This window comes from Tachypleus tridentatus, chromosome 3 (genome assembly GCF_004210375.1).
Source record: "Tachypleus tridentatus isolate NWPU-2018 chromosome 3, ASM421037v1, whole genome shotgun sequence".
Taxonomy (NCBI): domain Eukaryota; kingdom Metazoa; phylum Arthropoda; class Merostomata; order Xiphosura; family Limulidae; genus Tachypleus; species Tachypleus tridentatus.
In genome coordinates this window covers 75,493,298-75,507,094 of record NC_134827.1, presented here as the reverse complement: position 1 = coordinate 75,507,094, position 13,797 = coordinate 75,493,298, and the positions used below count along the sequence as shown (strand labels likewise).

General features: G+C 34.1%; 1 protein-coding gene across 4 annotated transcripts in view; it reads left to right on the top strand.

Annotated features, from left to right (window-relative positions):
- Positions 1 to 13,797, top strand: part of LOC143247221 (ras-related and estrogen-regulated growth inhibitor-like) — a 40,918-nt gene that overhangs the window by 15,563 nt on the left and 11,558 nt on the right. For 2 of the 4 annotated variants that reach the window (XR_013026441.1, XM_076494930.1), the window contains exons 2-3: positions 3,204 to 3,385; positions 9,104 to 9,160. Coding sequence is in view for 2 of the 4 variants with exons in the window: in XM_076494930.1 (XP_076351045.1) it covers positions 3,304 to 3,385; positions 9,104 to 9,160 (139 nt within the window). In the remaining 2 variants the exon portion in view is untranslated. The remainder of the gene's footprint in view (positions 1 to 3,203; positions 3,386 to 9,103; positions 9,161 to 13,797) is intronic. The other 2 variants (XR_013026440.1, XM_076494929.1) reach the window with 1 other exon arrangement.

Genomic DNA, 13,797 nt, shown 5'->3' with positions numbered 1-13,797 from the left:
TTTGCTCGTGTGTACTATGCCTGAATCAGCAACTAAATTAACTTACAAAATCGAAATATTTTGTGTAAAAAAAAACAACACTTTCTTAACAATTGTCTTATTAGCTAGCTACAACACTTTACACCCGTTAGGTTTATCAAAACAATGATTATCTTCCATGATTGTCTAAACAAAAGTTTCCCAAAGTAGGAGCGCGCCCCCTCTAGGGGGTGCACCAAAAATGAACTGTAAACAAAGACGCCAAATTAATTTTAATTTTAAATAAGCAATAAACCACTATAATTTACGTTAAATTAATTATATGTCACAGTATATCGATAGATATTGTTTTTATTACTGCACTGTTTTTAATCACGATACTAAAGTTATTGATTGGGGGAAGGGGGAACCAAACTTTTTTATTCACATCGAGGGCTCAGCAGATAGCCCGATGTGGCTTTGCTAGGCGAAAATACACACACACATTTGTCAAGGGGGGCCTTAGACAAAGAGTAACGTTGTTACTTTTATGTTTGTTTGTTTGTTGTTTTCGCTGTTATTATTTGAAAATATTTTTTCCTCTATTTAAAACTGAAGTGTTGCTTAAACATTTGAAAACATATACGTGTGACATTCTTAGAAAACAAACTGAAACCTTCAACTTTATATCTCAGTTTCATTTACACGATTCTCTTTAAAGAATGAACACGTGAGAAAGGGCCTATTAATAGCTTTTTTTTTTCTCGCTGTAAGCGACGTTTTTAAGTTTTACGTATTTTTACAGAGCAGCTGCAATCAGCACTCAAGATAATTTACAGTAGCGTTATGTTGCTACCTCAACTAGTTTATGAACAAACTTATAAAAGACGAAAATTTTGGCAGAGACTTGTTCAATAGCAGACTATGTATGAAGCTCGTGAGTATATCTCAGATCGGCTGGTATGGGTATTAACACTTTTATTAATAAAGCAAAGAACAAAGTTTCGACCTTCTTAGGTCATCTTCTGGTTAACAAATCCGTCCTGAGTGAGACAAATTTTTACTTCAAGTGGGTTTCTCGTCATCACGAAACTCGTGTCTTTCTCTTCTTAAGACGTTACAGCACTATGTTAAATCGGTTTACTTCTACACACTTTATCAGAAAAACAAAAACTAAACTATTTATATGTGAGCGAAACATTTCTAAAACACGTCATTGCCACGGCTGTATGTCTGTGGATTCCCACTGACAGAACCCGGGTTTCGATACCTGTGGTGGGCAGAGCACAGATAACCCATTATGTAGCTTTGTGCTTAATTCTAAAAAAAACTTATCATTCTTTTCATATTTTGTATAAAACGTACCTGTTTTCTTATATGCGTGTCTCTAAAATACATCTCGAATTATTATTTATTCTAACCGATTGTTTGTGTGTTTTAGAGTCTCTCACACACACTTTAACGTTCACACCCAGCGACACAAGTTTATACAAGCGTAGCATATTCCTGGCAACGAGTACGTTGTGAGACATAAGAAGTAATATAAATCATTTATACCTTGAAACAGCCGTGTTCTTTGTAATAACTTAACTTATTCATGAATTTACTTAGTTCTTAAATCTGACTACAAGACACGTATATCACACTTCACAGATAAATCAAATAATAACCACATCTCTCTAAAATATACTAATTTTAAAACTAGCTTTAGTAAGAACTCACGAAGATTTTATATGATTTTGAGTGGCATTAGTCGAAATATCTATTTAGGAGTTGCGTAATAAAAAAAATTCATGTTGATTTTAAAGTTTCTCCTAAATACCAGAACTTAGGGTTAACATATCACGTATACAGTGAAATACCAGAACTTAAGGATAACATATCATGTATATAGTGAAATACCAGAACTTTGGGTTAACATATCATGTATATAAAGAAATACCAGAACTTAGGGCTAACTTAACATACCATGTATATAGTGAAATACCAGAAGTTAGGGTTAACATACCATGTATATAGTGAAATACCAGAACTTATGGTTAACATATCATGTATATAGTGAAATACCAGAACTTAGGATTAACATATCACGTATGTAGTGAAATATCAGAACTTAGGTTTAAGTTAACATACCAAGTATATAATGAAATATCAGAACTTAGAGATAACATATCATGTACGTAATTACACAAAAAATAAAATACTAACCAGTTTACGATTCTGGAATTACTTCAGTAATAATGCTGATATAATTTTGATGCATCAAAGCTGTTAGTAACTTTAAAGCTTTAAGATTCGAGATTAACCCACTGATAACCCTCTCATCTGTCCAATCTGTACGTGTTTACTTTCAGTTCATAATGGACCTCTGGCGCCTTTAGAAGTCCTCGTGTAGTAAAACCAAGCCAGCAAAATCCTGTGCCATTTCTCTCTATTCAGAATTAATTACTTCTTTTAGCAACACTGTAATTGGATGCCAGATACACACAATTTTTCATGTCATCTAGAACCCATGTGGCGAATGACTGCTCGAGTTAGCAAGACAGAGTGGCTGGTTTATAGCATCAGGAATGCCAAATGGAAGTGTGCGAAGAGTTGAAACCTTAAGCTCTGAATGGCCAGAGTGTCTAGGTCGTCCATACTTTATCTAAAAGCGCATAACTCTATAGATTTCAATAGACGATTTCTCTAATGCAAAATAATGATTTTAACCTGCTCGTTTTCAAGTGCATTTCGTTTGTTTAACTGTAATTCTGTCATCTCTTGTGTTTTACTGTAATTTTTATTATATTTTGTGTTTTTCTATCATGCCTTGCATGTTATTAATTTGCATGGTGTCCTTACACAGTATTGCTACTGAGCATATTTTCAATACAAATATCGCGATAAATATCCTATCAAAGAGCACTTCTGTATTTGTTTGCTTGTCAAGCTGTCTGAAGCTAGCAGGACACTAAACCTGGGAGACAGATTCGGAGTGATGGGAGGGGAGAGGTAAAAATCCTACGATTGTCGCCCAGACCTCACTGGTGTCTAAAAGACGTTGAATCTAAAATTGGCATCAGATTTTATGTCCCTGCTCTTTTCTCTAGATCCCAGGAGAACCATGTTTGAAACTATGTTTATCCCACATTCATAAGCTTGGGAACTAAACCAGTAGCTCGGACTCAGATAACACATGTAGTTTTAGTAACATAGAGTTTTTAAGCTTTAGAAGTAATTATAGTGTTTGTGTTTTCTTATAGCAAAGCCCCATTAGACTATCTGCTGAGTCCACCGAGGGGAATCGAAGCCCTGATTTTAACGTTGTAAACCCATAAACTTACCAGCGGAGGACAAGTAATTATGGAGCTTTATCAGTACAAGGAGTCTCCTGTGGATCACGAGAGGACCCCTGGAACCCTACAGATGAGCGTGGATACGTTTGGTTATAACTTTAAACGATATTTTTGTTTGTTTGTTTTGGAATTTCGCACAAAGCTACTCGAGGGCTATCTGTGCTAGCCGTCCCTAAGTTAGCAGTGTAAGACTAGAGGGAAGGCAGCTAGTCATCACCACCCACCGCCAACTCTTGAGCTACTCTTTTACCAAACAATAGTGGGATTGACCGTAACTTAATAACATCTCCACGGCTGATGAGGTGAGTATATCTGATGGGATGGGGATTTGAACCTCCGACCCGCAAACTGCTAGTCGAGCGCACCTAATGCCACGCCCATTGTGTATTTTTGTACTTAATAACAGCCATCACTGTAGATAACCTGACAATCCATAGTCACTGTAGATAACCTGACAATCCATAGTCACTGTAGATAACCTGACAATCCATAGTCACTGTAGATAACCTGACAATCCATAGTCACTGTAGATAACCTGACAATCTATAGTCACTGTAGATAACCTGACAATCTATAGTCACTGTAGATAACCTGACAATCCATAGTCACTGTAGATAACCTGACAATCCATAGTCACTGTAGATAACCTGACAATCCCTAGTCACTGTAGATAACCTGACAATCTATAGTCACTGTAGATAACCTGACAATCCATAGTCACTATAGATAACCTGACAATCCATAGTCACTGTAGATAACAATCAGACATTTCTTAGACTTTTGTGTTATAAGGCTCTGGTCTGTTGTGAAGCTCTGATCTGTTGTAAGGTTGTGAAAATCTGGTCACTTATAAAGTTATGGTTTGTTGTGAAGCTTAAATCTGTTGTAAGGCTCTGATCTGTTGTTTACAACTTACAAGATTGTATGTGATACACAACGTTTTACGTCTAATAATAAATTACGTTTTTCACATTTGAAGAACCAGAATAATAAACATTATTTAAATAAAATGATGAAATATGTATCTGAACCACTGTTTATATTGTTTAACAGCGAAAAAACAGTTTAACACCTTTATCGTTTCTTAAATATCTTCTAACGAAACGGAAATTGTTTGTTTTTATTTAACACCCCTTTCATTTTCTCAAGTACCGAAACTCTGAATAACTGATGGTTGTTTTTCATCTCGTTTTCGTTGTAATAAGGTTCTGATTTGAAATTTAGCTCAACGTCCAATATTTGTGAGTACAGTTTTCGGAAAGCATTAGCAACAATATATAATAAGTCTACGTTACACAGTCTTAATCCAACAATATATAATAGATGTAGGTTATCCTGTCTTACCACGACATTATGTAATAGATCTAGGTTATCCAGTCTTACCCCAATACTATATAATAAATTTACGTTACCCAGACTTAACTCAAAAATATATAATTGACCTACGTTATCCAGTCTTATCCCAACAATACATAATAGATCTAGGTTATCCAGTCTTATCCCAACAATACATAATAGATCTACGTTGTCCATTCTTACCCCAACAATATATGATAGATCTACGTCATACAACCTTGTCCCAACAATATATAATAAGTCTACGTTAAGTAGTCATATTACCCAAATAATATAAAATAGATCTAGGTTATTCAGTCTTACCCCAACAATATATAATAGATCTAAATTATCCAATCTTACCCCAACAATACATAATAAATCTTAGGTTATCCAGTCTTACCCAAACAATATATCGTAGATCTACGTTACCCAGTCTTACCCCAACAATATATAACAGATCTATGTTACCCAGTCTTACCCCAACAATATATAACAGATCTATGTTACCCAGTCTTACTATAACAATATATAACAGATCTATGTTACCCAGTCTTACCCCAACAATATATAACAGATCTATGTTACCCAGTCTTACTATAACAATATATAACAGATCTATGTTACCCAGTCTTACTCTAACAATATATAACAGATCTATGTTACCCAGTCTTACTCTAACAATATATAACAGATCTATGTTACCCAGTCTTACTCTAACAATATATAACAGATCTATGTTACCCAGTCTTACTCTAACAATTTATTGTTTTGTTCAGTTTAAAGTACTCTCTCTCTCTTTCAGACCATTCTTGAAATTAATTACCTAAAGTAATAAGACTCATGAGCAAAACAAACGCTGACTTGTAAACAGATCTAGAATCGTCCACTAAATGTCTCTAGCTATTCTACTAGTAACTGAAACTGAGATTTATTGCACATTTATATAGTAAGTCTTACCCCTTACTACTAATTATGGTTGTTGCTTTTCATGGAGATTTTTAATTAAACACGACGCCATCCTTGGAGATAATTTAAGAAAATCCCACATTACCCGTCGTTAGGAAGAAAAGAACGTGAACTCATTTAGAAAATGAAACAAACCGAAAATCTGTGTCAATTTCACTATAACGTTTCTTCGAAAGTGTGCGTTTGTTAGTTTCTGATAGGAGGCAGGCAACTCAATAGTAAAGTTAATCCTTTACTACTAATCTCTCGCAAGATAGCAATCGTCGGGTCTAGTTAATTAAATTTTAGGAGCGCTTGGAGCCAACAACATTTTGGTATTTATAGAACATTGTGTTACTTTTAAGTCTCTGACTTAGAGTGTTAACTGCTAAATACGTGTATGCTGTTTCCTCGTTTGTTTTTAAAACTGTCATCTGACACGTTTTGTCTTTTTATATGTCTCTTTCTGTAAACCTGTGTGGGGCCCTTACTTTCAAACGCAAACAGAATATTTTTATTGTACTTTGTTAGTAATAACATCTTAAATACAGCGTTTTAATATACAATTCCGTGTTTTAAACATTATAAGGCCCGGCATGGCCTGGTGGCTAGAACACTTGCATCGTAATATTACGGTCGCGAGATCAAATCCCCGTTACTCCAGATATGTTCGCCCTTTCAATCGTAGAGGCGTTATAAAGTGACGGTCAATCCCATTATTCGTTGGTGAAAGAGTAGCTCAAGAGTTGACAGTGGATATTGATACTAGCTGCTTTCTGTCTAATCTTGCACTGCTAAATTAGGGGCAGCTAGCGCAGACAGCCCTTGTGTAGCTTTCTGCGAAATTCGGAAAACAAATCTTACAATAGATTTATCCATTTCTATTTTCGGACTACATTCAAATATGTCGTTTATCAAATTATTAATAAATAAAACAGAGAAAATAGTAGCGTTTCGTTTAATTGCCATATGTGTATAACTAGGAAACATTCAAATGTTTCTACAAAACTAAAATTCTGGATAAGATCCTTGCAGTTGGCACATTAGAAATAGCCATTGCGCCTAACAACAATGAAACAAACGTTCAAGTTTCTTTACGAGACAAGAAGCATGAAGGTTTTAAGATTTCTAACATACGCAGCGTTGACAGCAGGTTTAAATCTAACTGATGTCTATTTCGTAGGTTAATACGTCATGTGTGTTTACTTTCCAGGATATGAAGAACCCCTGGAGATGTTTGTTTTAACGTTCTTTAGCCTTTTTCTCATAATAAATAAATTAGAACAAATAATAACCAGCTTCCACCACTGTTCTTTCTTTTGAGTTCACTGTTCTTTGAAAACATAATTAATGATTTGTGTTTTTAGTGTTAGAAATTCTTGTGGCGTTTACCAATAGCTGATATTATAAATATTTCGTCAAAGCTTATTTATAGTTCTCACTATGATACACCTGGTGTACAAAATGCCTTTGATGCAGGTACGATAAATTAAACTAAAACCCAATCTTGTTATTTCGTAGTAAATTTAGGATAACAGTAAACACTAGCACGTACTTATAAAATACTTATTTTCAGATTTTGCAACACTTTATATAACTTGCATCTAGTATCTTACTCGTAAAAGTATTTTATTAATGTCAATAGTAAAACACATTTAACTCCATACAGTCGAAATAAATATGAATTATACCGATAGTTGTTGTTTAAAACTTTGTTATAATTAGACATAACAGCTGTTCCAATCTACGCTAGAATCCGAGTTTCGATACCCGTGATGAGCAAAGCACGGATAGCTCACTCTGTAGCTTTGTACTTAATTACAAATAAGCAAACAAACTGAACAAATATGACAGTTATCACGCTGCTCCCACCACCACAAAGTGCTCCACAGACCAGAACACTAGCTGCTGAATCATACTCTGTTCTGTCTCGTCATGGATTATGACACTGTAACCATAACAACGTATATCACATGTCTCTTCATACATTATGAGAGTTAAGCTTTAGCAAAGCATTATAACAGTATCGCCATTGACAGTGATCTGTAGACATACCAACGTGTTATGAACACATAGCTATTGTTTATGATACTATAACCATAACAACATATAAACGTAAATTTATAGTTTATGATACTGTAACCATACCAATGTGTTATAAATATCAAGCTATAGTTTACGATACTGCAACTATAACAACGTATTATGAAAGTCTAACTATAGATATGATATTGTAACCATAACGTATAACATATCTCTTCAGACATTACCAGACTTTAGGTTTATCAGAGTACTATTACAGTTATTACAAACATTACACTTCAAAGTACATAACACTTACTTAGCTGACTCACCTCGCCAGAAGATTCTATACTAATGTGCTTTCAATTCTGTACATTTGCAGTTAATCATTTAGACAATTCTGATGTAAACCAGAAAGAGAGAGAAGTACTGATTATACTAAATATGGCCTGATGATCTACGTCAGAGTTGCACATGCATAAATCGTGCCATGTGCTGCTACTTGTGTCGTAATCAGGTTATACCACGCTTTGTTAACTGCAAGGGTAAAGCATTCCAATTAGATGAAACAGTTTCTAACAGTAACAGTGCTATTGTTGTTTTAAGCGTGCTTGTGACAATACTGCAATCCCCATAACGGCTTCATTATTGTTTAGTGTTGATATATTCTTTGCATTGGACATATGCTGATACAGAATTATGTTTATATGCTTGACTAATTATACGTTGTTTGTTGTACGTACATGTAATGTTTGTGTGGTAAGTACGTAAACTGCAAGACCCTTAACCTTATAAAGTGTTATGAACTCTAGTAAAATATAGGTATTTGTACAGACATTTTTGGTTGAATGTTAATAAATACTTTTCACACATCTCCTGCTACACTTGACTTACTTTCTCCTTATGAAGATCACGACACAAATTAACTCCTTGACCTCCAAAACCTAAATCTTAACATCAAAATCATTTTGCTATCTACTCTAAAAGATGAGATATGACTATTTACCCCTTGTGGCTGCTATCTTGAATAACTCAAATGGGTTAGGACTGATTTTGTTGATAATATAGCTAGTTGTTTCCATGATTTCTAGAACCTATAAATATTAACACCAAAGTCTTTGCTCTATTTGCTCTAAAAGACGAGTTACGGTCATTTATCATACACGGCAGCCATCCTGTATTTCTCCCATAATGCCAGTTTCCAAAATGTCTGCCCTGGATATTTAAGAACCTCCCGTGATACCCTAATGAAATATAAAGGACAATTGCAATTCTCCGTCCAAAAAAATACCACAGAACCCCCTCAGCCAATAGTCTAACTGTAAACATTGTACCCATAACAACGTATACTGAATGTTTTACCATCGGCTGCGAGAATGCCGTAGTCATAACAAAGTTATTATAAATTCGCTATAGTTAATGAGACAGGTCAGAGCAGAAATGACGTACAAATGTTATAATGTTGTTGTTACTTATTTATAATTATATTTTTCTTTTCACAGCTCTTATAGTGCGGTTTATAACAAGTCGTTTCATATGGGAATATGACCCAACGCTAGGTAAGTTAGATGGATTTGATTTTTCACGACATACCTTTAAAACGTAAATTGAAATATAAAGATATATGTTTCGTTTATTTCGAGACATAAACATCATTCGTTAAAAAAGTAAATTATACAAAAAGAAAAAGGGACTTCTAAATATGATAATTTTGTATAAATGTCCAGTCAGTTTCATATCTCCTTTAAACTGGTTTAGATTGTGTCTCATTGTTTGTTACATCTTAATGACCTCTGATAGCATGGGAATCTAAGGACCTCTTTACTAGCCTAAGATAATTTACTTTAACATTTTTACCATCTCGATCAATACAGCTGCCAACAAACGATGCTCACACTCCTGTTCCGTCATCCCCGTGAAGGCAAAGGAATACATGACGAATGTCACTCGTTCTTTTGCTGTGGTAGTTATAAATACGTCCTTAGTTGTTTATGAGGTCAAAGAGCACATGTGGCATGTTACTTTTGTAGTTTGAAAATACTAAAATAAAACACGAAAACGTAAACCGTCATTTTTCAATTCCGCATTTTAAAAGAAACATGACTGCAGAAAAAAATAAAATAAACAGATTGTCTTAGACTAACGATAAAAAAAAGAATCGGGAAACAGAATCTCCGTCCCACAGGAAGAAAAAAGTTGGCGGTGAGTAGTTTTGATAAGTTGCCTTCACTCCAATCTATCGCTTCAAAATTATGGAAGGCTAGAGCAGATAAAGTTCTAGTAACTTTGCATACAGACCTTTCAGAGTTCCTTTTAATTGTATGTTAGATGTTGTTCACATCATTTTAATTTCGTTTACGGTTCCTACTTTTCTTTTTAGCATCGTATCTGAACGTTCTGTTATGGTTTTAGTACTCATTTATTCCACCGAAATGTTATGACAATGGTTTCAGTATCAACTATGTACATAAATGCCAATGCACAAAGAGAGTGCAAATAAATATATTACGTTATTGTGCTATTTCATGGGTTAGTAATTATTTGCGAAATTAGTCAGACAATTAAAACTAATCTATTTTGTACCCATGTATTAAGACATGTCAATATCAGGTGGCTAGGCTTCTAGACATTAGTTATAGATTTACTTTTTTCACGCCTGCTTGTTACGTCAACATTTAAAAAAAAGACAAACATTTTGAAAATATTTGTGTTTTCGAAGGTTTCTCTCATATCCTTCTTCATAATAAAAATGTTCTTATTACCACAGCTGAGAGTATTTTAAAAATTAATTCACATGATTGGAGTTTCACCTACCCAAGCAACAGGCGTCCAAATAAATTATTTGAAAAATTAAATGTTTTAAAAATATTATAATTAATTTGTCATAGTAAAAAAAATCAATTTATATGCTAATTAGAAAAAAAAAACAACCTTTAAGCACTAATAGATGGCGTTTTCTTTTACTGTCCTTGAACACGAGAATAAACATGTTTGTCTCTCTCTCTCAGGATTTGGGTAATCGTATGTACTCTGAACGGTCAGATGCGCTTTGACCTCTTCCTCCTTCCTTTGCTTACGTGATCATGCAGTGTGAGTTGGTATGGCTACTGCTTTAGGGCCAGAGTGGTCTGAGTTTACTCTGACCCTTTTCAGGGCAATGTCCATGTACTAGTTTCATACATTTGTAGATATTATTTGCCAGATCAGTAGGAAGTCTAGTTTGATGGTGGCCTCTTTTTTTTTTCTCCCTTATATTTGTGTGTGTGTGTTTAAAATACATGTTAATCGAGGACAAGTGTTTAGGACCATCTTCACCATGTATGCGATACCTGTCTAGTTCGCATAATAATTCGTTTTTCATCCAATCTTTATCAAAATACTTTATTGTACGATGTACGAGTATCTGGTATGGTTGGTATGTTTGAATATTTGTGTATGAATTTGGATAATGTTGTTTTGGGAACTCTGCATTCTGTTGTGAGGAGTGTGTTTTGGATTGTCTGTGACTTCGTTTTAATTGTATTGTCACTGAAACTGCGTAGTCGATTACTGATCTAATGTATGTTTTGTAAATGTTTAATACGTTGTCTGTTGATGCTCCACTGTTCTTGCCAGTTAGATTCCCAGTATAGTTGATTCTTCAGCAGACTTTACTTTGAATTTCATTTACATGGTTAATCCATGTTAATTTTGAATCATAGATTAGGCCTAGAAATTTTGCCGATGTGACAGTCTGAAGTAATGTTCCATTCATATATAGTTCAGGCTGTACTTTTTGTGCTTTGTCAGCTTAGTAAAGACGACTAGTTGTGTTTTTGCTGTATTTATTTTTATTCTGTATTTTTGGTAGTATTCACTTATTATATTTGTTGTATGTTTGTAGCTGCTATTGCTGATGTTGGAACACTTTTCCAGACTGCCAAATCATCAAACATGTTTACCGTTTTGTTCTCTTTGTTTGTTTTGAATGTCGCGCAAAGATACACAAGCGTTATCTGTGCTAGCCGTCCCTAATTTAGCAGTGTAGTCAGGGAAGGCAGCTAGTCATCACCAACTACTGTCAACTCTTGGGCTTTTACCAACAAATAGTGGAATTGACCGTCACACAATAACGCCCCCACGGCTGAAAAAGAGAGTATGTTTGGTGTGACGAGGACTCGAACCCATAACTCTCGAACGACGAGTCGATCGCCTTAACCTATTTAACATATTAATTAACACATAAATATCTGAAAGTTTTTATCATCATAGTCACGTCGATTACCTGACGTGAATAAATATTCACGTTTTAACTATTCTCTATTTAAACCCTTATAATTACTCTTCACCACTTGGCTATGCAGATTACCTGACATGTACTTCTCTATTTAAACCCTTATAATTACTCTTCACCACCTGGCTATGCAGATTACCTGACATGTACTTCTCTATTTAAACCCTTATAATATGCCGATTACCTGACATGTACTTCTCTATTTAAACCCTTATAATTACTCTTCACCACCTGGCTATGAAGATTACCTGACATGTACTTCTCTATTTAAACCCTTATAATTACTCTTCACCACCTGGCTATGAAGATTACCTGACATGTACTTCTCTATTTAAACCCTTATAATTACTCTTCACCACCTGGCTATGCAGATTAACTGACATGTACTTCTCTATTTAAACCCTTATAATTACTCTTCACCACCTGGCTATGCAGATTACCTGACATGTACTTCTCTATTTAAACCCTTATAATTACTCTTCACCACCTGGCTATGCCGATTACCTGACATGTACTTCTCTATTTAAACCCTTATAATTACTCTTCACCACCTGGCTATGCCGGGCTCTTTGTCGTTTTGTTAAAAGGCTATTGGACTTGAAGTATATTACGATTAATAACTATTACTAATTATTATAAATATATTTTGTATTTCAATATTGTAATGAGTATTATGCACTTGTGACAGAATTAAGTTATCAAATAATAAAATAATTATATTAATTTAACACTACATAATAAAACGTTCGTAAAGTTGTTATTTTTTAATTATGATATAATTAATCAATAACTAATTATAATAATTATTCTGTGATAGTTTGCAAATCCAAAATAATTTGTACTTTTGAGAAAATAATATGTTCGAATTAGAAAATTATATTAAAACTTGTAGTTTAATTAAAGAGGACTTACTAACAGCTAAAACTAGGATTATTTGTACAAACAAGAATAGTTTACATTTTCACCTTATTAAAAACAACATTAAACATCTTTTCAATTCCAGTTTTCTAGTTATGAGAATCGAATATTGTCTTAAATCGTTAATCTGCTTCATATACTTGATGAAATGAGGAAAAAACTCTATTCGAATATTACATTCAAAATTAGATGTTGCAAATTTAATCGAATTTTTGCCTAATGCCATTTGTGAAAACAAATAAATAAAACTTTGCAACAAGCTAAAAGTACTGTTGTAAAAAAACACCCACTTCTAAAAACACTCAACTAAGTAGTCAGTGACCAATCATACTTGACAAGTCGCAACGGAAGATATAAATAAATTTAACTTTCTCAAGTGTGCTTAGTCTGTTTGGGTGAATAAACTAATTCTTTCATATACGTCTATTTGTTTGTTTCTGCTGGCCGGGAAAGAAAGCATTATTAGAACCTGAACACGCTGTTCGAGTGATAGAACTTGTCGCATCTGATAACAATTTGCAGTGTAGTTCGTGTGTTTCTAGATTTTTTTCAGTTTTAATTTTATGTTTTGAAAAAAAAAAAAAGAAGGGGAAAAAATTAAACTAATCACGTTATTTTAAAATTGAAGAAAGCAACGATTGCCTGACTGGAAGGTAATGACATCTGTTGGTAAGTTATCTAAATGCTCTTTACGTCTGTTGGGTTGGGAATTGACACCTTTTGTTCTCGCGTTATTTATTATATATCTTTTTTATGTGATTGTATCTTTGTTTATCTCTGTTTCGACTGAAAGTTAACATGAATTGTGGCTGTTCTCCAATGATCTTCCAAATCACAAAGTAAAGGTTAGTTAATATATTTGTTAAAAAGCGCCTGGTTGGTAATAAATGTTGGGTGTGGGTAAAAGTCGAAGGTGGCTTTTAAAATGTCTTCACACAAACGAAATGCCTCTTTTAAACTGTTCCTCGGGTCAAATTTGGTTACAATGTTCAAGGACTTTACAAC